Below are 24,350 nucleotides of genomic sequence, written 5' to 3'. Positions count from 1 at the left end.
GTGTTGTGTGTGGAAGGTCCCTTTAATTACTTTTTTTTGTAATTTTGTGTCTTTTTTAAATAATTTTGTGTCTTTTTTAAATAATTTTGTATCTTTTTTTAGTAATTTTGTGTCTTTTATCGGTCATTTTGTGTCTTTTTAAAATAATTTTGTGTCTTTTTAAAATAATTTTGTATCTTTTTTTAGTAATTTTGTGTCTTTTTTGTGTCATTTTGTGTCTTTTTTTTAGTAATTGTGTGTCTTTTTAAAATAATTTTGTGTCTTTTTTAAAAATAATTTTGTATCTTTTTTTTTGTAATTTTGTGTCTTTTATGGGTCATTTTGTGTCTTTTTAAAATAATTTTGTGTCTTTTTTAAAAATAATTTTGTATCTTTTTTTAGTAATTTTGTGTCTTTTATGGGTCATTTTGTGTCTTTTTAAAATAATTTTGTGTCTTTTTTAAAAATAATTTTGTATCTTTTTTTTTTAGTAATTTTGTGTCTTTTATGGGTCATTTTGTGTCCTTTTTGTTCATTTTGTGTCTTTCTTAGGTAATTTAGTTTTTTCTGTAATAATGTGTCTTTTTTGGGTCATTTTGTATCTTTTTTATTAATTTTGTATCTTTTTGGGGTCATTTTGTGTCTTCTTTTAGTAATTTTGTGTCTTTTTTTGGTCATTTTGATACCGCCTCCTGCCGCCCCCAGGTAATTAGAGTTTGAGACCCCTGATCTAAACGCTTGTTGTAATGTGTCTTAAAGGGACAGTTTGTATTATCTGTAATGAGAGTGTTACTGGGCGGTTAGCAGCCTCCAGTCTGGAGCTGCAGGAAGCTTCTTTGTGAACTTCTTACTGACTCAGTAAGTGTAAACACATTTTGGTAATGCTTTATTAAACGGGTCAGCAATTCTCTCATAAGTTCCTAAGAACTTCCAAGTAAATTTCCCAGAAAGGAGTATAACATTTGCTACTAATTATGGGAAATTCCGTCTGTTGTTGTTGAACTGGTTCACTTCCAGTGACTTGTTTGTGTTGCCTTTAATATTTTAGTCAGCAGGCCAGAACACACAGGAGGAGAAAAGAAAAGACTGATGAATAAATGAGGTTTAATGTAGCCATTCTTTCCAGGAAGCTTTCTTTAAAGAACGATAGAACTCGAAAAATAGTCTTACCCATATTTGTTGACAAACGTATTCAGTAGTTATTAATGCCTTATTCTGCATGGCCTTATTATACAACCAGTAAGACATTAACTAATGTGCCGTTTCCATGGTTTCGTTCACCGCTATGTAGAGATTATAAAGTCTATACAAAGTAAAGCATATTAAGATCATAACTCATATACAACAACTTCCTTACTTACTACTAATAATCAATAATTCTGAGGTTATTGAGGGAAATTCTTAGTTAATGTCTTACTGGTTGTATAATAAGGCCATGTAGAATAAGGCATTAATAACTACTGAATAACGACTAATTAAGAGACAATATGTGACTTATTTGCATGTTAATAAGCATCCTTTAACTCTTTATATCGGGCGAAGAACTATATTTGTTAACTTCAATGGGGTCCCCCCATGTCTCTCTGTGAGGTCGTAATATTTCCATAAAAAAAGTTGCAAATTTACTAGGTTAAAGTGGCAAATCTACAAGAAAAAAAGTTGCAGATTTACGAGAAAAAAGTGAGAAAAAAACAACTTTTTTCTTCCAGATTAACCACTTTAAATCTCATAAATTTGCACATTTTTTTCTCGTAGATTTGTCACTTTAATCTTGTAAACTTTTTTCTCTAAATATGACCCCCTCCCCCGGGTCTGTATGGTTTTTTACACATTTTGCTTGTATGTAATATGCTCCAATATTCTCTAGGGTTGAAATTTGGAATTTGCAAGTATTTCAATGAGTGTCCTATTAACCCCCTAAAACCTGAAGTTTTCTGTAAATTCAACAGAAGTGTCAACGCTTCCTACTAAATAATAGATTTTTCAGCCTCTGATTTCAAAGTTCAAATTGACACTCCCACACGTATACTCATTTAGTGTCTTTTTGTGTCTTTATTTGTCATTTTGTATCTTTTTTTTGGTCATTTTCTGTCTTTTTTTGATCATTTTGTGTCTTTTTTAGTCATTTTGTGTCCTTTTTAGTCATGTTGTGTCTTTTTGTGGGTTTTTTTGGTCATTTTGTGTCTGTTTTTGGTCATTCGTGTCTTTTTTTTAGTCATTTTGTGTCTTTTTTGTCTTTTTTTGGTGATGATTTCAAAGTTCTGGAAAAGTCCCATGATGCATTGCGACACTCCCACATGTATTCTGATACATTTCATTGGCCAAGAGACCGAAAATAGGTGGAAAAAACTACAAATACTACAAAACGACGTATCCGCTTTCCCAGCTTTAATGGGTTAAAAAAAGAGATGCATCTGCAGCTGCTGGTCTGAAACTAACGAGCAATGACTGTTATGTGTTTTCTGCCTAGCGACCAGTATTTTAAGCCTTTCTGCAGTGGTACCTGTGAGGTGGTGCACTGAGGGGACCACCCCCCTGCTCTTGAAGTGTTGGTCTGTTTCTGGGTCCACCACCAGCAGCCACGTCTCGTCTCCACCTTTCTTTATGAAGGACACCACCTCCGCATGCCGCATGCCCTCGATGTTCACACCGTTCACCTGCACACACACACACACACACACACACACACACACACACAGACAAAGGAAGGGGAAGAAGGAGGTTTTTAATGGTTTTGTAAGTCGGCTCCCCTGGAGAGTGTTATATGTCCAGCTTGAGACATGAGGACCTGGAGGAGGATGCTGCTGACAGAACCACCTGGTAACAGCTGTAAAAGGAGTTCATGAGCTGGAAACAGAGAGGACAATCAGAGCACTGATAGAAAGGTGTTTAGTCTAAAAACCAGATAAAAACCACTGAATCTGAGGGAAATTATTAACTTTTAAAACCAGATAAATTAAAGCTGCCAGCAGTGATGAACTGGCCCGAGCAGAGTGACCTGATGATTATTTGGTTCTTACCAAGATAAAAAAAAGTTTTTGTGTCTTTCTTTTGTGTTATTTTTGTCTTTTCGTGTCTTGTTTTGGTGATTTTATGTCTTTTGTGTTCTTTTTTTGTGTGTTTTTTTTGTCTTTTTTGGTCATTTTACGTCTTTTTGTGTCTTTTTTTGGTCATTTTGTGTCTTTTTTTGTCTTTTTATATGACCAAAAAAGACAAAAGATGTACAAAAGTAATTTAAAAAAAACGTCTTTTTGTGTCTTTTTACATCTTCTTTTGGTCACAAAATGACCAAAAAAGACAAAAAATGTACAAACCAGATAAATGAAAGCTGCCAGCAGTGATGAACTGGCCCGAGCAGAGTGACCTGATGATTATTTGGTTCTTACCAAGATAAAAAAATAACTTTAGATTTAGAAGTGTTAGATCATTTATCTGGTTTTAAGAGTTAATTTCTTATTTTAAGTGTTCAACATGCTTATTTCTAGATTTAATAATCTTAATGTAATAAATCTTGTCAAGGTAAATTATCTGTCCATGCAGCAAGATCATTTCCCTCAGATTTACTGTTTTTATCTGGTTTTTAGACTAAACACCTTTTTTTTTACAGTGAGGACAACTGAAGAGAGGAGGAATATAGCCATGTTTTGCTGTTAACCCTCTATGGTCGGTGTTGCTCCATTTTTGTCCTGTCAAATTTCTACAACTCATGTTTTTGAGTGATGCGATACTTCAAAAAAGAGGGAAGAGTATAGGGAACCAATAGAAATGCTTTAATCTGTCACATGACCTCCAGGAGGCCATATTGAAACACTATTTTACAGACTTTTCCAAAGGAAACAACTTTGACATTTAGCGCCACAAAAATCACTTAAAACGTCAAAACGTAATTTCCTGGCCCTTTAACATCTGGAAAAAACATTCCTACTGATTAATTTGGCATCTTTTTGGGTAATTTTATATGTTTTTGGAGTCATTTTGTGACTTTTTGCATCTTTTTGGTAAATTTATATGTTTTTGGGGGTCATTTTGCAATATTTTTGGTATTTTTTGCGTAATTTAGCGTCCATTTTGGTAATTTTACACATTTTTTGTGGTCTGATAGGAGAGTAAAGCTTCATTTCTGATAGTTTCATCTATTTAGACTGTTGAAGACATTCATTTCAATGGGCTGTTGGTTCAATGGTTCAATGTTTCCTACAGGCAACATTCAGACAAGAAACCGGTTAAAAAAGTTCCTTTTATAATGTTTTTAAATGTAAAATGTTCTGTATTGTTCCCTGTTGAAGCTACTGAATCTTTTACACACGTTTATTAAATAAATAATGTTGAAATTAATTTTAAAAACTTTCTTTTTCACTTGTGCACCGTTATGGTAAAATGTGTTCTAATAAGTGACTCTTTATATAATAATCATGTTTATTTTGTTGCAAAGTATAGCAATGATGATCTTTTTTTGTACAAATTTGATCTTTGCTTCCAAACTTTTGGCCTGTAGTGTTTATATATTAAATAAAACACCTTAAATAACCTTCTTCTTCCACCTTTTTCCTCCATGTTTCCATCCTGTGTCGTGAGATCTTGTGCTACCTTAATAATCCAGTAGATGGCGCCGTTAAACAACATACCTCAACATGACTCACACCTCCTGTCTCTCTCTACACAATGTTACTCTAACTATTATAATAAGTTGTGAATTTTTGCAGCAGTGGTTCAGGTTTAAGGATTTACCACCATAAAAGAAGAAGCCTCATTAATAATCTGCCTCTAGAACGAGCTACAATAATCAGAAAACAGGCAAAGACGGCCCAACAGATGATTTAATTGAATATTTGTGCATATAAGTGAACATCTAGGTGATAATACTTCTAATAAACACAATAAGCTGTTTTAGTTTGCTGGGTGCATTTGGAGGGCTGTTTTGTCTAGACTGTGGCTTCTCTGAGGCTTCGCACCACGCCAACTTAGTGTTGGTACACAATCTATTATTGATGGCTCTCCAGGGCTCCGGCTGTACCCAGGGTTTCAGGTGTCCGAGTCCGGAGGGGGAATTTGTTTAAAATTCACCACTTATTACAAGAAAGGACGTAAAAAAAAGAGCAGAGGAGGAAGAGAAACCCTTTAAAATGAGCTTTTGTTGTCAATTTTGGTTGAGGAAAATAGGGTGAAACACATTTAGAAAACAGGATTATAGGCAAATAGGTGGAAAGAGATGGACTTTGAGGGTGTTTTATGGAAGAAAAGAAGATAAAACAAGAGAGAGGGGAATCAACAGGTGGAAAATGTAATTTTTAGTTGAATAAAATAGGGTGAAATACATTTAGAACATAGGATTATAAGCAAATAGGTGGAAAAAGACGGACTTTTAGGGTCTTTTATGAAAAAAAGGAAGATAAAACAAGAGAGAGGGGAATCAACAGATGGAAAATGTGAACGTTTTCTTTCCTCTCATCCATATCAGAGGTGCATCTTTTCTCCCCAGGAGGTTTGACAGGCAGACATGAAAACAGACTTCAGACAGACAGTTTGATAGAGAGAAGAAGAACAAGCATCTTTGTGTTCAGACAAACAGCAGGTGTTGTGTCATGTTTCAGCCTTCATTAACATCCGTCCCACACAAGACAATACAGTGTGTCTCTGCTGCCCACTGGGCTAATTAATACAAGCTGCAGGAACAGGACAGACGCTCATTTCTCCTGGGACGCTTCCTCAGGGAACCGCCATGCTGCTGTGTGTGTGTGTGTGTGTGTGTGTGTGTGTGTGTGTGTGTGTGTGTGTTTAACCCTTTGATGCACAACATGGTCTAAAGTGACCTGATATGTACGAGTTTTTATGTTCTATATCTTTGCAATAAATTATTTTCATCATTCAGTATTCCAGGTTTTCCTCAATTAGTTTGTTTTTGATCATCATACATCCTAATTTTATGTTTTCCTTTATTCATTTTTTAATAAAATCCCTTTTTGTGTCACTATTCTTCTAATGCACAACATGGGTCAAAAATGACCCGTATCATTTTTTAGCAAAGTAGCTTGCTAAGCTAACAACTTAGCTAACTTCTCGGACAAGTAGTTAGCTAATTAGCTTGCTAAGCTAACTACTTAGCTAACTTCTTGGCTAAGTATTTACATTTACATTTAGTCATTTAGCAGACGCTTTTATCCAAAGCGACTTACAGGAAGAATAAAAGCAAACAATCAAGGTTTAGTGCAATAAGAGCTATTAGTGCATCAATTAGTGCTAGTGACAATTCTTTGAGGAGTAGAATTATCGTGTGGTGCTAGGAAAAGCACTTAACTAACTTCTTGGCTTAGTATTCAGCTAAGTAGCTTGCTAAGCTAACTACTTAGCTAACTTCTTGGCTAAGTAGTTAGCTTAGCAAGCTACTTAGCCAAGTAGTTAGCTATGTAATAATACAAAAACTTTTTTTCTTCATAAAGTATGAGGGGCAAAATGGAAATAATGATCTGTTGTTATCAAAAACAAGAGATTTTAGGAATACTTGGAATATATATAATCATAAAATAAGCTGATATATATATAATCTATATATATAATGAATGAGCGTCATTTTTGACCATGTTGTGCGTTAGAAGGGGTTAAAATATGTTGTGCATCAAAGGGTTAAGTGTATGTATCATCAAAGTCATGGAGGAACCAGCCACCTGATGTTCACTGGACCAGTTTTGATGTGTGTGTCTGTGTGTGTGTGTCTGTGTGTGTGTGTGTGTGTAAGAGCAGACTACAAACAAGTTCAAATGCATCTCAACATGTGTGATTTTAACTCTTCCGTCTCCAGTTTAGTCTGATAAAAGGAGAGACAGACAGTTTTCACAGTGACTTTGCAGCAAACAGACGAGATGTTTTTGAGGAACTGAAGCCTGTTAAACCTTCAGGACATTAGCTGTTATAGATAAATCATGATTCAGCAACTGAACGGCCTATTTCTGGCTTTAAAATTAATTCAGAAACTGATTTTGGTAGGAAATTTAATGTTCCCAGAAAAGCTGTCATGTTTTCCTACTGGAAAGAGTGAGTGAGCTAAATCAGGAGTAGAAAGGTTTCATGGTGATGTTGCAGAGACTTTTGGTTGATTAAGATGATGATGAATCTAAGAAAAATAACTGGATCTTTGTTTATTGTTAATTCACCCAAATGAAATGCCTGCATGGCCACAGTTAGAATCATATGCTGTATCCTAATGTCCAGAGTCCTTCTTTTGCCCAAATTTCAAGGATGCATGTGTGTCCAGATTACCCAGAATGCCTTGCTCACATCACTCTACTAGGAGATTTAAAAGTAATAGTAGCTTTTTGTGATTAACACAACTTTAATTGTTAGCTAATGTTAGCTCACGGCTAACAAACGGCATAATGCAGCAGAGTGTTTGGACTCTGACGGCCCGGACAGGTCGATAGGATTTAGTTCACACAGAGAGATGATGTGGGGACGGGACTGATACAGACAGGTAGACATGTTTATCTGTTGGCAACAGAACGCTAAATTACTTTATATAATGAATAGTGTAGATCAGGGGTCTCAAACTCAAATTACCTGGGGGCCGCTGGAGGCAGTATCAAAATGACCAAAAAAAGACACAAAATTACGAAAAAAAGACACAAAATGACTGAAAAAACTAAATTACTTCAAAAAAGACACAAAATTACTAGAGAAAGACACAAAATGACCAAAAAAGACATACAATTACTGAAAAAACACTAAATTACCTATAAAAGACATAAAATGACCCAAAAAGACACAAAATTACCAAAAAAGACACAAAATTACAAAAAAAAAAGACACAAAATTACCAAAAAAAGGACACAAAATTACCAAAAAAGACACAAAATGACTAAAAAAAAGACACAAAATGACTAAAAAAGACACAAAATGACCAAAAAAAGACACAAAATGACTAAAAAAAGACACAAAATTACTAAAAGAGACACAAAATAACAAAAAAGACACAAAATTACACAAAAAAGACACAAAAAATTACCAAAAAAGACACAAAATTATTAAAAAGAAGACACAAAATTTCCAAAAAAGGACACAAATGACAGAAAAAAACTAAATTACCTAAAAAAGACACAAAATGACAAAAAAAAAGACACAAAATTACTAAAAAAAGACACATAAATAATTAATGGAAACCCTTGGTTACTACGGCAACAAGTAGGAATGTTGACAATATCATAATATGCATTTTTAATACTCATTAAAAAAAAAATCTACCGCTATAATCATGAACAACACGATATGGCACAGCCCTGGTGTGATGCCTCTCTCTGTTCATGGATGTCACCCTTTAAGTTAGAGTTGTCCAGAGTGACACCCAGCTGGCTGATGAGGCGTTCACTGTCACAGCTTCAGCCAGACACCAGCAGAAAGCTGAGCTCTCATCATAGACTCCACACCTCCAGAGTAATGGGGCGTGGTGAGAGAGAGAGAGAGAGAGAGAGAGAGAGAGAGAGAGAGAGAGAGAGAGAGAGAGATCTGTCATGGTTGTCCACCTCTCTAACAGGCTGCTGACAGATAACACAAGCACATGGACACACACACACATAAACACACACAGCAGCCAACAGGCTCAGATTCAGATCCAAACAAAACTACAACACTGAGATAAAGTTATTCAGCTGGAGGCTGGAGTGACAAAATGACAGAAAAAAACCTTAAATTACTTAAAAAAGACACAAAATTACCAAAAAAAAGACACAAAATGACCAAAAAAAGACCCCAAATTACTAAAAAGATACACAAAATGACCAAAAAAAGACACAAAATTACTAAAAAAAGACACAAAATGACCAAAAAAGACACAAAATTATGTAAAAAAAGACACAAAATTACCAAAAAAGACACAAAATTACTAAAAAAAGACACAAAATGCCTCCCAAAAGACACAAAATTACTAAAAAAGATACAAAATGACCAAAAAAAGACAAAATTACTAAAAAAGACACAAAATGACCAAAAAAGACACAAAATTATGTAAAAAAGACACAAAATGACCAAAAAAATACACAAAATGACCAAAAAAAGACACAAAATTACTAAAAAAAAGACACAAAATTATGTAAAAAAGACACAACATGACAGAAAAAAACTAAATTACTTAAAAAAAGAAACAAAATTACAAAAAAAGACACAATTATTAAAAAAAGACACAAAATGACCAAAAAAATACACAAAATGACCAAAAAAAGACACAAAATGACCAAAAAAAGACACAAAATGACCAAAAAAGACACAAAATTATGTAAAAAAGACCCAAAAAAAGACCAAAAAAATACACAAAATGACCAAAAAAAGACACAAAATTACTACAAAAAAAGACACAAAATTAGGTAAAAAAGACACAACATGACAGAAAAAAACTAAATTACTTAAAAAAGATACAAAATTACAAAAAAAGACACAAAATTACAAAAAAAAGACACAAAATTACCAAAAAAAGTAATTAAAGGGACCTTCCACACACAACACGGTAAAGTGCCATTCATATAAAACTCACATTAAACTTTCATATCAAGGTGGGGGCCACAAAATATCGTCACAAGGGCCACAATTGGCCCGCGGGCCGCCAGTTTGAAACCCATGTTGTGCTTCAAAGGGTTAAGACAAAAATCACTCCAAACATTTTTCCCTAACTGGCATCATAATGTACCATAGACGGTTAAATAAGCAGATAATATCAGACGTCTTGCATCTATTTCAGTGTGATTTATTTCCAGTTCTTTGCTTTGTGCACATGTGAACATGTTAATAAAGCTGTTCATTGGAGTGAACAGGGCCTGACTAGTCCCTGTAGTCCCTCCATCAGTGTGTGTGTGTGTCTCCATGGAGACATGTAGAGGTGGTGACCTGCTGGATCATCACTGACCTGCTGCAGGATGTTCCCACACACACACACACACACACACACACTCACACACACTCACAGACATCTAATGTTCCACTGGAGCATCAGAACATCACTGTTCTCTAAAGCCAAGACTACCACTGGAGTCAGCAACATGTTGCCTTTAACAGGCTTTTACTTTGAAATCTGTGGTTCTTCTGGCTGCTCCTGATCATAATTATCAGACCACTTATCCACATTTTATTCCAGTAATCCTCTGAACTCAAGGCACCATCAGGGTGTTCTTATTTTGCTCCTTTCACATTTTAATCACATCACTGTTTTTTTGTTTTTGTTTTTTTGTTTTGCTATAGTATACATGCTTTTCAAACCTTTTGCAGGTTGTTCAGAGGGTTCATTACATATTGTTTACTATTTCTATTAAACCATCTCGTATAGCATATCATAAAGATTTTGTCGGGTTTCATTCCATCATTTACTAGATGTGTATTGCACATTCAGTGTGTGCAATACAGTCTGGACAGAATATCTGTGTTCAGTCTTTGTGCTAAGCTAAGCTAAGCTAAGCTAAGCTAACTGGCTGACGTCCCCAGCGTTCATACATGTATTTATCAGGAAGCATTTTCAAACAAGTTGCTGCTTTTAACTGCAATATCCTGCAACACTAAATTAAAAAAACATGAACTTTTTGTTCTGTCAATAAACTTTACATCTCTGTAAAATGATTTTTGGATGTTTTGTGTTGAACGAAACCAATCGGAAAATAAGAAAAATACCCCAAAATTGTCTAAATAACATGCAAAAACCACGAGTATGGTCCTAGTTGAACCCTGTTTAACCTCCCAACCAGACCCCTCTGGAGCCATGTTGGCCTGGTTTGCAGCCTGATGTACAGCCAGAGAGGTCAAAGGTCATGGGAATGAAGGGTGAATGTTGTGTGTCAGATGAAAAACTGCTTATGATAAAACTGATATTGCTGCAAGCATTAATTTCTCTTTTAAACTGGGGCAAAGTTGAGTGAACACCCATGATCTTTGTCCCGTTTCCTCTTCTGGATCCTGAATAAATTACCTTTAAGTTATATGTGACTGCCACTTAAATAGATGTAGTTCTGTTTGTATCAGAAGCTTTTATAATACTGTTTAATACGGTTTACAGTTTGTTTTATCTTCTGTTGAAGACACTCTCTTCCTTTTAACCCTCTGAAGTCCAGGAGAGTTTGGTTCAAATGTGTCAACTTCCTCTGCATTAATTTCTGTCTCTTTTCATCTGTCATCTTCCAGTCTGTCCTTACATCACATGCATGGCTGTTTTTTCTACACACAATCAGATTTTTCATTTTATTTTCATTAAAGTATAAAGCTGCTAGGAACCCAAAATACAAACAAAAGACAAAGTTCGTTTTGTGTCTTTTTTTAGTCATTTTGTGTCTTTTTGTGTCTTTTTTGGTCATTGTGTGTCTTTTTTGGTCATTTTGTGTCTTTTTTTAGTCATTTTGTGTCTTTTTTTTAGTCATTTTGTGTCATTTTTTGTCATTTTGTGTCGTTTTTGAGTAATTTTGTGTCGTTTTTGAGTAATTTTGTATCTTTTTTAGTCATTTTGTGTCTTTTTTGGTCATTTTGTGTCTTTTTTTGTCATTTTGTGTCATTTTTGAGTGATTTTGTGTCGTTTTTTAGTCATTTTGTATCTTTTTTTAGTCATTTTGTGTCTTTTTTGGTCATTTTGTGTCTTTTTTTTAGTCATTTTGTGACTTTTTTGGTCATTTTGTGTCTTTTTTTAGTCATTTTGTGTCTTATTTTAGTCATTTATGTGTCAAATTTGTCAACTTCCTATGCATTCATTTGGAAATGTACCTTTTTTCCTATTTTTTTTAAATTATTATTTTTTACTATTTATACACACAAAATAGCAGAAAAAATTATAAATTATGAAACTATAGAACAGTCTAATTGCATGTAAATTAAAAATAGTAATAATTTTCATTGTAGAAAGATTGAACTTTCATACACCCTAAAAAAATTCTGTTGCTTTAACAGAAAAAAACTACTGTGGTTACCAGAATAATTCTGCAAAATAATTCAGTACAAATGTAAACAACTTTACAGAACAACTTGTAAGTTTTACTGGTATTCAGTGTACAATAAATAACAACTGAATGTTAATTTACTGGTATTCAATGCACAATATGCAAAATCTGCATGTACATTTAGCATAAATAATTAGTATAAAAGCAGCATCATCCTGTTAAATTAGCAGTAAAGGACGCTATAATCTACAACTTTAAAATGTATTTTGTTTTTTTTAATTACTACAGTTTTAGGATGTAAAATTTACAAGTTGTTCTGTAAAGATGTTGACATATGTACTGTATTTTTTACAGAAATATTCTGGTAACCACAGCTGCCAGTTATTTTCTGTTAAAAACAATGGGACATTTTTACAATTGACCACAAAATGACATAAAATTAAGCAAAAAAGGACTCAAATTGACCACAATTGACAAAAAATGACCACAAAAAGACACAAAATGACCAAAAAAGACACAAAATGACCAAAAAGACACAAAATGACTAAAAAAATACACAAAATGACCAAAAAAGGAAACAAAATGACATAAGATATATAGTGTATAAAAATAAAGTTATTACTGTAAATAAAACGTGTATTTTCAATAAATAAATAAATGGACTCCAGAGGGTTAATAACTGCATCTTTGCTCCTCTGCTCCTTTTTTAAATCTCTCATCCAACACACACAGTCTTCCTCTATTTCTCTGTATGTTTTAAAGAAGAGACAAACATACACAAACTAACAAACTCCTCCTTCCTCCTTCATCAGACTGATTTATAACTAACCTCCCCTTTAACCGGCCCCTTTAGTCTGACACAGAGAAGACTGAGTCCAGGCTCCAGCTCTTGTTATCTTTATAAACAGACTCTGACTGCAGACACAAGCTCCACTCCTGTTATTTATACTGCAGCTCCAACACTATAACAGGACATGTAGTAGTCTAATAGTTTGGGATTTTTCATTAGTTTTAGTTTTAATTTTGTTGTGATTTTTTGTTTTCAAATTCAGTTAGTTTTAATGAGTTTTTAGAGTGAGTTTGATCGTTTTAATTCGTTTTTAGTTTTTGGAAAATGCTTAGTTTTAGTTTAATTTTTCAATTTATCACTACTTTCTCGTAAATTTGACAATTTTTCCCCGTAAATTTGTCACTTTTTCTGGTTAATTTGTCACTTTTTTCTTGTAAAATTTTCACTTTTTTCTTGTAAATTTGTAACTTTTTTTCTCGTAAATTTGACAATTTCCCCCCCTAAATTTGACACTTTTTCCTTTAAATTTGTCACTTTTTTCCTTTAAATTTGTCACTTTTTCTGGTTAATTTGTCACTTTTTTCCTTTAAATTTGTTACTTTTTTTTCTCGTAAATTTGTCACTTTTTTCTCGTAAATTTGTCACTTTTTTCTCGTAAATTTGTCACTTTTTTCTCGTAAATTTGTCGCTTTTTCTGTTTAATTTGTCACATTTTTCTTGTAAATTTATCACCTTTTTCTCGTAAATTTGTCACTTTTTTCTCGTAAATTTGTCACTTTTTCTCGTAAATTTGTCACTTTTTTTTGTGTGTCATAAAACCAATGAACAAACTACTTGATGAAACAACTGTGGGTTGAGAAACGGAACATTTTCAGCTCTACCCATTTCAGCAACAACTCTGTTAATGTGCTGTACTGTTGGTGATAGACTGACTAGATAAGTTTGTCATACAAAAATGGGAACTATCCCTTTAAGAACTCTCTTTATATGAATAACTTATATTTGTACTATTGTTTTATTTAGTTCAATAATCTAGTGCATTCAGTCTTTATCTTGCACACTTGATTGTAGTTTAAATAAACAGAAATAAAGTAGTTCTTATGCAAACACTATGCAGAGACATCTGTCGACTTCTAGTGATGTTCTGAGCAGCCAAAAGCAACTTTCCCTAAAAAAAAAAGCTCTGGTAGGCAGGCTGTGTGTTGATGTGTCATGGAGGAAACGCTCAGCAGCAGCATGTAGATTTATTTATCTGGAGGTAATGGATCGGATGGTTGTGTGGAAATGTGGGCACATGTGCAAAATCAGGAGTGTAGGCACACAGAAACTCACAGAAACAGTTCAAACACACCTACAAAGACACAAAACAACATGAGTGGTAACATGAAGCTACAAGAGGCTCTGGAGGAACTTTTCCCACAGCCAGTGAATCATCTCGCTCTCTGACAGGAACCTCTAACGCAGAATCATTCATCAATAATCACCTCATTAGTGAGTTTACATTGTTCCTGACCTCCTCATTCCTCTGAACCTGTCCGCTGTAGAAACACTCACTTCATATTCCTTAATAATCCTTCCAGTTTATCACCACCACTGTTTAGGTTTCCCTTCACCTCATTACCTTCTTCATAACCACACCAGTGTGAGGTTATTCATGTTTATGTCACATGAACAAGTGTTGTTGTTCTTCCGTACTGTTAGGAGTTCTTCTTCTTTTGGCATTTAACTGCAGACTTGAACGTCTGAGGGTTTATATGTTGCCTGTTTCAGGTCCGCGAGAATTTCACCCCCAGTACTTCCTGTAGCTGGGTGCTGCAGATAGAAGAGCCCACTCATGTTTTTACTTTTGGCACTGACTTGGTATCATGTTCTTCACTGATAATGTACCATTATCAGTGAAGGAGCAGAGGAGTCGCTAAACATTTAACACACTTCGCATCGACACACCACAGGAGTCCCCCAGGGCTCAGTGCTGGGTCCCTTGCTATTCGTTATCTACACCACCTCTCTGGGTCAGATTATCCACTCACATGGCTTTTCTTATCACTGCTATGCAGATGACACTCAGCTCTATCTGTCATTTCCTCCTGATGAACCTTTCAAAAACTGAACTGTAAAAATACAGATGTACTTTTGACACCGTTGAGTGTCGCCCAAGCGTTCTTACTACTTTCTCTCATCAGAGTTACGTTCGTATTGTAATTAGACTTGTTAATCTCCATGTACATAAATTTAATTTCACATGTAGAATGTTAAATATGTATAAATGAATTATACCTAAACTGGTGGTGGAGATCTTATTCAAAATGACAGTGAAAACACCGGAAAGTGCGGCACTGCAGATGTGTCCGATTTAGGATACAATCTCTATAGTCTTGTTTTTTTTAATCATTGTGGTAGATGATGATAGATACTTATTAGTCGTTTAATAGATAAATAAATACATTGATTACAACACCTTAATAAGCTAAAATTACAATCGAGTTGAATCTGACACTGTCAACAAAACCAGAGCCAGAGGTAGGAGTTACTCTATTGCAGGGCTGTTGCATTGGTAAATGGAGTTCACTTAAATTAGAAGTCAACCAAAAAAAGAGAGAATATTTTGAAGTTAAAAAGTGTCAGTTTAACGAAATGGAAATGAACAAAAGTAAATACAAACTGAGTAAAAAACAAAATCTAATTTCATCCAAAGCGCTTTACACTACGCTCATTCACCCATTGACACACACATTCATACTGGTGTTAGTGGCTACCAGGGGACACTGGTGCCACCTGCCACTATTGGGAACTCATTCACACACTGATGAACGCAGCATCAGGAGCAATTTGGGGTTCAGTATCTTGCTCAAGGATACTTCGACATGTAGGCTGCCATGGTCAGGGATTGAACCACCAACCCTCCGATCAGAAGACAACCACTCTACCAACTGAGCCACAGCCGCCCCAGAATTGCACTATTCTGTTGTACCCAGACACCTCATCCACGCCCCTCTGTCTTACCTCAACCAGTCTGTCTTGCGGCCGGAGCCCGGCGTGGTCTGCAGCTGATCCAGGGTCCAGGGAGCGGATGTACTGTCCGGGCCGGGATCGGTCACTGTGGAGGTTGAAGCCGTAGCCCGTGTCGGACCGCATCAGGTGGCAAAGACGAGGAACGAGCTCAGACGGGTTGAGGTTGGGTCGGGGCTGGGGCTGGGCTTCTGTATGAGCAAGAGCCTCCTGGAAAAGAATGAAAAAAGTGAGCAATTTTCTTTTATTAGGGCCACGGGGCAATTGCAGGGGTCCCTACAGCAAAAGCTGTAGGGACCCCTGTAGGGCATTTTTATGTTTAGTTCCAAGGTTGCCATACCAGCAAATGATAGAAAATGAAATAACACATTGGATAAAGGATCTGTAGAACAGAGTCATTAAGGTCTTATCATCTTGTTGTTTGAGCTTCTGCTAAGTGTAGCCAAAGGCTAACAGATGTGGCTAACTCTAGTTCATGCTAATGTAGCTAGCTGGAGAATTGCAGCAAGACAGGTTGGGATGATTGAAATGAATGAATAGTACTAGTACAAAGCGGATGCATGTACCTGAACTCCTCTGGGGGGAAAAGCTTAGGATGGAGATAGAAGAGCTGCAGGAAGATGTATTTTCCGATTCTGGCCTTTTCCCTTCCCAAAAAAATGCCTACCCTAGCTTTAAATGGTGTGGTTTATTGAAAGATTGGGTAAGACAGAGAGACATTCTGCTGTCTGCAGGGCATGTGAACACAGCAGGTGACTAAAACACACAGCTGAGTCACTTTACTCATTTAGAACAAACACTTAATCAGCCTTTAGGTTGAATGTTTTATACAAGAAAATGTGGAGTGTCACTTCAAGGCGTTCGTCATTACTGTGTTGTAAGGGAATGCAAATCTACCAAACCGCATTGTACGTTGTGAATGAGATTAAAATAATAGTTCATTATTCTTTGTTGACTACACATTTATTCTCCTGTCTGTGTTTTCACGTTGTGCTGTCATTCAGTCGAACAATAGATGCTACATTTTATTATGTGAGTGTGTTTCACTCTGGGGTGAAACTGTCCATTTGTAGCACATCACCGACAGCTCTAACAGCCTGGCTGAACACATTTATAGAACCTGGATAATTGTGCCTGGAGCGCTACAGTGTGATCACACTGATTTACCACCTACACAGCAGGGAAAAGAAATGTGCAGCGAGAGGGATGCTAGCTGGTGGCCAGCTCTGTAACCTCATATCAGACAGGTTGAGGGGTGTCGGGTGAAAAAACGTGTCTACATACGGTGCATTTATTGTGTGCATAGGACAGCTATGAAATCATGCCATAAGACTGTAAAACACCAGCACAACCTGAACGTGTTGTAGTTTTCTTTCTTTCTTTTCTGCCCATTTTGCATATAATTTGCACTCTGCACATTCTTCACTTAATGTGCACCAAGTTGTATATAGTATATTGTATATTGTTAAATGCCTTTTTCTTTTAGATTGTTTATTTTTTATCTTTATCTTAAAGGGAAATCATTTTGTGTGCAATTTTTGTGGTCGGCTGTAACAAAGAAATTTCCCCGCTGTGGGATTAATAAAGTCAAATCTAATCTAATCATATTGTGCAACAAGATAAATCTATTGTTTTCACTGCATATGTGAAAAGCAGCATCATGGTGCAGCTTGGGTCTGCTAAAAATACATATGGAGCATGTGGGCAGAGAGAGAGAGAGAGAGAGAGGAGAGAGAGAGGAGAGAGAGAGAGAGAGAGAGAGAGAGAGAGAGAGAGAGAGAGAGAGAGGTGCTAGAGTGTGTCGAGAAGATGGTTTATGATTTATTCTGACAGAAAGAGAGAGGCAGCTTTTTTTAAAAACTGTTTTAACTTATCATGAATTTCTTGAACTCTATCTCCCCTTTAACATTCTTGTCCGATTACTACAAATGCATGTTAGGAATGGTGGCTGAGCCTCGATCACCACAACACAGCCTGCAAACCCAACACGGACTGTTTAAAACATAACACAGATGGCAACATATAATTTTATTTCAGGCACTAAATTCTTTAGGAATTCTTTAGGGTAGCGGTGATCGAGAGAGAGAGAGAGAGAGAGAGAGAGAGAGAGAGAGAGAGAGTCTCATGAATCTCTCAAGATCTTTTTCTTTTCCTCGCTGGAGAGGAAGTGCCTGGGTTGGGCAGCTGTGTTAGATCTTCCAAAGGGGAGAAATATGTATTTAGAATCAAATCTATTAGCATCCTGGGATCTATGCAAGGAAGACAAAATGGCAGAGAGGAGGAAGGGAAAAAGCTCGGAGAGAGAGAGAGAGAGAGAGAGAGAGAGAGAGAGCGGTGGGAGGGATAGAAAATGAGATGCAGCGAGAGGAGTGAGAGAGAGAGAGACTTGAAGAAAGGAAACAGTGAAGTTTAGAATATGCAGCAGACTGATAAACAGATAAACAGCAGCAGAGGAAAGTCAAGATGACAGAAGTTTCCAGCGAGCGACCCATCGGGAGGAAAAGAGTTTTCAGTGGAACTCCTCGAACATAAACATTAGAGAAACACAGCTGGGAGTCATTATGTGGGGGAGACGCAGTGTCTGCCAACCAACCTCCCAGTGGCTGTCTCAGCCCACTAATCACCCCCCGGGGCCGCTGCCATCTCTTAAAGGCTCAATCTGTGACCTCTGCTGCATTTTGGACACTTTTTGATTTGGTTTCTTTGCGTTGTGGGTTTCATCTAATGAACTTACTGTAACTGACTTAACCAAAGTCCCGCCTCCCGTAAGCTGCTGTTGCTATAGGTCGGACAAAAAGAAACCTAGTGACGCTGGTTCACTTCAGGGGCCTGTGATATGAGCAGAGTTGTATTTTTTTCAAATCTTGGACATGTGCCGTTCAGACAGGACTTTGAGTGCTCTGAGTGCGAGATGTAAAAAAAGAAAACTTTGTCATAGAGCAAAACCAAATACATCACCGTGCCTTGGCCTGGAGAGTAACATATATCAATTTAAAGGTTCTATAATATTCTTGCTCTGAGATATTGACCTTTGAACCTTAACCCTGGGGCATATTTGAAGGTTTATAACTAAGGTACAAAAAGGGTTACAGACATGAGACCTACTGTTATAGAAAGGTGTTGACATGGACTATAATGTGAGCATAGTCACTAAGGGGTGGGGGTGGGGGGGCTTTAGGATATGCTGAAAAAATAAAAAATCCCCCATTGAACAAGACAATATTTAAAGTCTGATGCCAAAAATGTGATTGACATCCCCTCAAACCCCTGGAAAGCCACTAATTAAGTATTTCCAACTTCCAATTTTAGGGGAAACCCTGTTTTATTAAAAAAACTACAACTCCCTAGACCTCTCTTCAGTACTTATGTCGACATCAGCACCATAGTTGTAGTTCTTCCGTTTTAGGGTTGTGCTAGGGTTGTGAAAACATATTTCTACCCAATATATATCGAATATCACACACTGTCTAATAAATAATTATACTGCATGTATATTATCTATGCTAAAAAAAGACAACAATGTTTGTTTAATGAAGATATTTTAACTAAAACAGGAGAACAGCGCGCGGCATTTAGTGGGGCGCGCCTCAATGAGATCGCACCACATCTGGTAGATTACAAAATAAAACAGCGGACAAACGTAGATCGTAAGTCGTCACTTTGTCAACATTAGTGTCTCCCAGTGCAACAGAATAATATGTTGATCAGCAAATCAACCTCAGACACAAGGCAGGTAATGGGCGAAGGTTTGATCCGTTAAATACACAGAGGATCAGGGAGATTTCAAAATAAAACACAGTGGATCGTCTTTTTCTGGCAAGATCTTCGCCACAAAGTGATTATGTACATTCACTGAGTGAATATTTAGAAAATAAAACATATATTTCTCGCTAGAAATGTCATCAAAATCCATTTTTATGCAGAAACTAAGTCAAAATATTGATTTTTCCACTAAAAATGAGAGAACTGTCCGCCATGTTTTTTGTTCTGACTGCCGGAACCTTGAAAGTCAAGTGACTTGGAACAAACCAATAGGAAAAAATATCCATGGAATAGCCACGGGACCATTAACTTGCATTGTAGCGAAATCCGTGTCAGTTTCACGGATTCCTGTGAGAACAGGTTGGAAAAAGATGCTTTGACAGTCATCGGTCTTGTTTGTTTGATCTGTGGGTGTTGAAAAGTCACCGTTTCTGTAAAAAATATTTTGATTGGAGAGAGAGAGAAGAGAAGAGGTGTAATGTTTTCCTGCATGGTCAGCAAACTAATCAGGAAAGTTTCTGGTTATCAGCTTGTGGCTGTCAGACGCAGCAGGAAGTGATGGAAACACAGGATCAGTGTTTTCTGTTCTGTGCCCGGATAATACATGTTCACATGGAAAATTGTGCTTTTCTTTACGGAAAACAATATGGAATATTTCACGCCCACAGCAGAAGAACATTATGGAGTTTGATACACACACACACACACACACACACACACACACACACACACACACACTGACCCCTGTGGCCACTGGGAGGATGTGCTGTCAGTCCCATCCCATGAATTCTTTTACTTTCTGTCACAATCAGCCTTTGTTTCTCTGTGAGGACATGTGTGGGAGAGTTCAGTGTACACAGGACTTGTGTTTGACTCTGTGGTTGGATTATGCAATTCTGACTACTGTAGAAATTACACTCTTTTTTTTTTTTTCTTAACCCTTTGGTGCACAACATGGTCAAAAATGACCCTCATTCATTCCCTTCATGTTATTTAATGCTGCTGTGTGTTTCTGTGCTCTATCTTTATTTATTTTTTATTTTAACAGGTCATTATATCCATTTTTTCTTTCATACTTTACGAAGAAAAATAGTTTTTGTATTATTACATCAATTTTACACACATGGGTCAAAAATGACTCATTCATCCAAATTTGATTTAAAATTCAATGACCTAATACTATAATAATAACAAGAAAATTTCCTCTGGGGAAATTCTGAAAGGGCCACGGGGGCTACTGCCGGTGTGTGTACACTATGATGAGATTCTTCAGAGATTTCAAACTATGCCCTTTAACCTCAAAGCGTGTGTGTGTGTGTGTGTGTGTGTGTGTGTGTGTGTGTATCTGTAACTATAATCACATCAAAGATCAAAGGCAATCAACAGAATTAACTGGCACCTGTTAATGTTCCGGCACAGTGACAGCAGCCAGAGGTGGACAGACTGGAATTTCTGGCCTCGAACAGAAAGCATTTTTGGCAAAACCATAATACCTATCATTGATCCGACTTCACTTTGAGCATCCTGAGTTCTTCCTGAACGTCTACATATGTTTTTTTTAAGAAAAATGAAAAAATGGCTTTGTTAGAGCGATAAAAAAAACTGTTAAATCCCCCTCCTTCAGAAATCTTCCTGCGTTTTTAATATGGGACCCCATGAGGCTGTTGGTGGTGTTGGTGGATCATCTGTGCGTCCTACGCCCAAACTATAACTCTGACAGCTTTACCAGAGGATTGTGAGGGAGAAGACTAATTTTCCTACGTTTCTATGTATAAATTATTTCTGTAGAGTGGAATTTGCGGCCTGGAGCGCAGTTTTAAAATTTATTTTTTTCAACATTTTTCTCTCCCCCGACACTCTGAGCGATGATGTCACACACTGTGACACGAACATTCCGTGCAATACACACCCATTATAATCTCAGAATTTCTCCAAAAATGATCATGGTCATTGAACAGGGATTGATAAAAAACTATATGACCTATCGAAACGTGGATTAATACACCGATACACAAGACTTGTGTCTACTGTTTAAAGTTTAAATGGAGTCTCTCGCGACTTATGTTGCCAAAAATTCGTATTCTGTAGAGAAAAGTAATAGCACACCGATCCCGATCAAACCGCACGTTTTGATATATAATTTGTCCTGCAACTCTTCAAGTTGTAGGACTAGTAGCGGGACGAAATTGCGTCCGGAAGAGGAAGAAGAAGAAATCCACAGTATAACAGTAGTGCAGCACTGGTCCCTACAGATATTGCTGTATGGGACCAGTGCTCGGTGTGATTGCCCCGAGGCCCTAATAAAAACTGTATATCTTTAGTGGGACGTGTCCCCTTTATTTAGCTCCGCTTCCTGACTAAAAGGAGTAATGGTTATTTTAAAGACCTGGAGGACACTAGTTTGAAAATGAGTCAGAAACTGGTCAACTTTTAGACTGTTTTTAAGTCCATCTGATACTACTGGAAACCACTGAGGAACCTTTTGGGAGACGTTTTTAGGGTTAAACCATATTTGAACCTGACTAATTAGGTCAGTGTGAGCTTTCTGTGGTGTCTGACTGGGAATGATAGAAGATAGATACTGGTTTATATGATTAATTTGTGTTTCTATGTCGTGTGTATGTGTTTCTCTGCATGCGAGCGCTGGCAGTTGATGAAACTAGATCGCAGCTTGTTGAATAATTGAGATGGATGGATCATGACCGCTGTTAACCCTTTCACAGCCAAGGATCACTGGCTCACTGTTGGCCCACAACACAATGAAGGGTGTTTTTAACGTGTGTTTGTGTGTGTGTGTGTGTGTGTGTGTGTGTGTGTGCTGTCAAACGTGTCCTTGAGTTGCTACAAAGAAACTTTAAGTCCAGTGTGCGTGTGAATGCATGCATGTAAGGCATTTTGTCAACAATGCTCTCACTTGCACGCTTCCCAAAAGGGGATTATCGTAAACTTAATATCCGATTAGAATAAATCAGGAGGTCAAGTTTCCTTTGAGTCAAAAGTATGCTGCAAAGTTTTCCCAGTAGAGTTTTAGTGGCTGAAGGCAGACGTGACTTAAGAGTGACAGAATATAATATCATATAAACTATTTACAACATGGGTCTCAAACTCGCGGCCCGCGGGCCAATCGCGGCCCCCGTGACGATATTTTGTAGCCCCCACCTTGATATGAAAGTTTAATGTGAGTTTTATATGAATGGTGCTTCACCGTGTTGTGTGTGGAAGGTCCCTTTAATTACTTTTTTATAATTTTGTGTCTTTTTTGGGTAATTTTGTGTCTTTTTTGGGTATTCTGTGCCTTTTTGTCACTTTGTGTCTTTTTTAAAGTAATTTACTCTTTTTTCAGTCATTTTGTGCCCTTTTATTGGTCAATTTGTGTCTTTTTTTGTAATTTTGTGTTTTTTTTGTCATTTTGTGTCTTTTTTGAATAATTTTGTTTTTTTAATAGTTTTGTGTCTTTTTTATAATTTTGGGTATTTTTTGGTAATTATGTGTCTTTTTTTAGTAATTTTGTGTCTTTTTTTAGTAATTTTGTGTATTTAAAAAAATATATTTTGTGTCTTTTTTGGTAATTTTGTGTCTTTTTCAAAATAATTTTGTGTCTTTTTTAGTAATTTTGTCTTTTTTAATAATTTTGTGTCTTTTTTAATAATTTTGTGTCTTTATTTGTAATTTTGTGTCTTTTTTAGTAATTTTGATACTGCCTCAGGCGGCCCCCAGGTAATTTGAGTTTGAGACCCCTGATTTACAGTTTTACATGCTGCAAACATATAAATTATATATTTATTCAACAAAAGCACTATAATAAAGTGTGCATTGGCTGTATGCAAGTTGCAGGTAAACCAAAAGGTTAACCTTATAAAAGCATACAGTAGATGCAAACTAAACAAACAGGAAAGCTTTGTGTAAAACCATTTGGAGGGAAAATCCAATCTGCACTCAAACTAAAAAGCCCATTCATCAGTTTTTGTTCCATGGCGCCTTCATTTATTATTATTTTTTTTATTACTTTCCATAAGTAGAACCGAGTTCTTCCATGACCTGAAATAACTGTATCCCAGTTTGTTAATGCTATTTCTCAGCTTGGAAACATTCTCCTGGAGCTGACAGCCTGTATTCCAGCTGGGCTTGTTATGTAGAAATGACCATAAGCCTTCAGTGTTAAAACGGCTGAGAAACATTCACTTCTGCTGCTATAAAACGTCAGTCAAACTGGAGAATAAACTCTACTGCATTCCTCTTGCTGCTTCAATCCAGCACTGTGTCAGATATAATACTATTTAGTAGGGCCGGGACTCGATTAAAAAAATTAATCTAATTAATTAGAGGCTTTGTAATTAATTAATCGAAATTAATCGCATTTTAATCGCATTTTAATCGCATATAAACATTTGACCTGAGAACAGTGAAAAGTGATTTTTTTCACATGGATTTTTAGTATTCCATTGAATAATGACTGAATACATAAGCTTAAGCAACAACAATATTGTTTATTTTTGTTCAAGTCCAACAGACCAGTGACATTTCTGCCATTAAGTGTAGCAATAGCATATTTAGAAATATAGTTCATTTCATAAATTCAGATAGCCTATAGGTAGGTGGACCTTAATAAATCCTGTGAGAAGTAGGGTCATTTTCTCATAGACTTCTATACACTCGGACAGTGGAGTGGCCCCCTGCTGGCCATTAGAAAGAATGCAGTTTTTAGGCTACAGCTTTGAAAAATCCATTCATTGTGTGACTTTTGTCAGCCCTAAAGTCCTTAGTTACTTTTCAACTTTTACAGTGTTTTCAGTGTCTATTGCACCAACATACTCGTTTTTTTCCATATGGTTCATGCTTGTTGATATCATATGTAAATATTGAACTCTTTCATATATTTTTAAGTTTCGAGAGCACATCAAACACGTCAGTATCTTGATTAA

At 36.3% G+C, this 24,350-nt stretch overlaps 1 protein-coding gene across 1 annotated transcript in view; it reads right to left on the bottom strand.

Annotated features, from left to right (window-relative positions):
• The window catches only part of LOC131982625 (Na(+)/H(+) exchange regulatory cofactor NHE-RF2), a 65,137-nt gene that overhangs the window by 3,282 nt on the left and 37,505 nt on the right, over window positions 1–24,350 (bottom strand). The window contains exons 3-4 of the mRNA XM_059347153.1: window positions 15,661–15,876; window positions 2,483–2,636 (exon numbers count right to left, since the gene is read on the bottom strand). Of these exons, the coding sequence (XP_059203136.1) occupies window positions 2,483–2,636; window positions 15,661–15,876 (370 nt within the window). The remainder of the gene's footprint in view (window positions 1–2,482; window positions 2,637–15,660; window positions 15,877–24,350) is intronic.

This window comes from Centropristis striata, chromosome 13 (genome assembly GCF_030273125.1).
Source record: "Centropristis striata isolate RG_2023a ecotype Rhode Island chromosome 13, C.striata_1.0, whole genome shotgun sequence".
NCBI lineage: Eukaryota > Metazoa > Chordata > Actinopteri > Perciformes > Serranidae > Centropristis > Centropristis striata.
The sequence above is the reverse complement of the archived record's forward strand: the minus strand, read 5'-3'. Positions and strand labels throughout refer to the sequence as shown.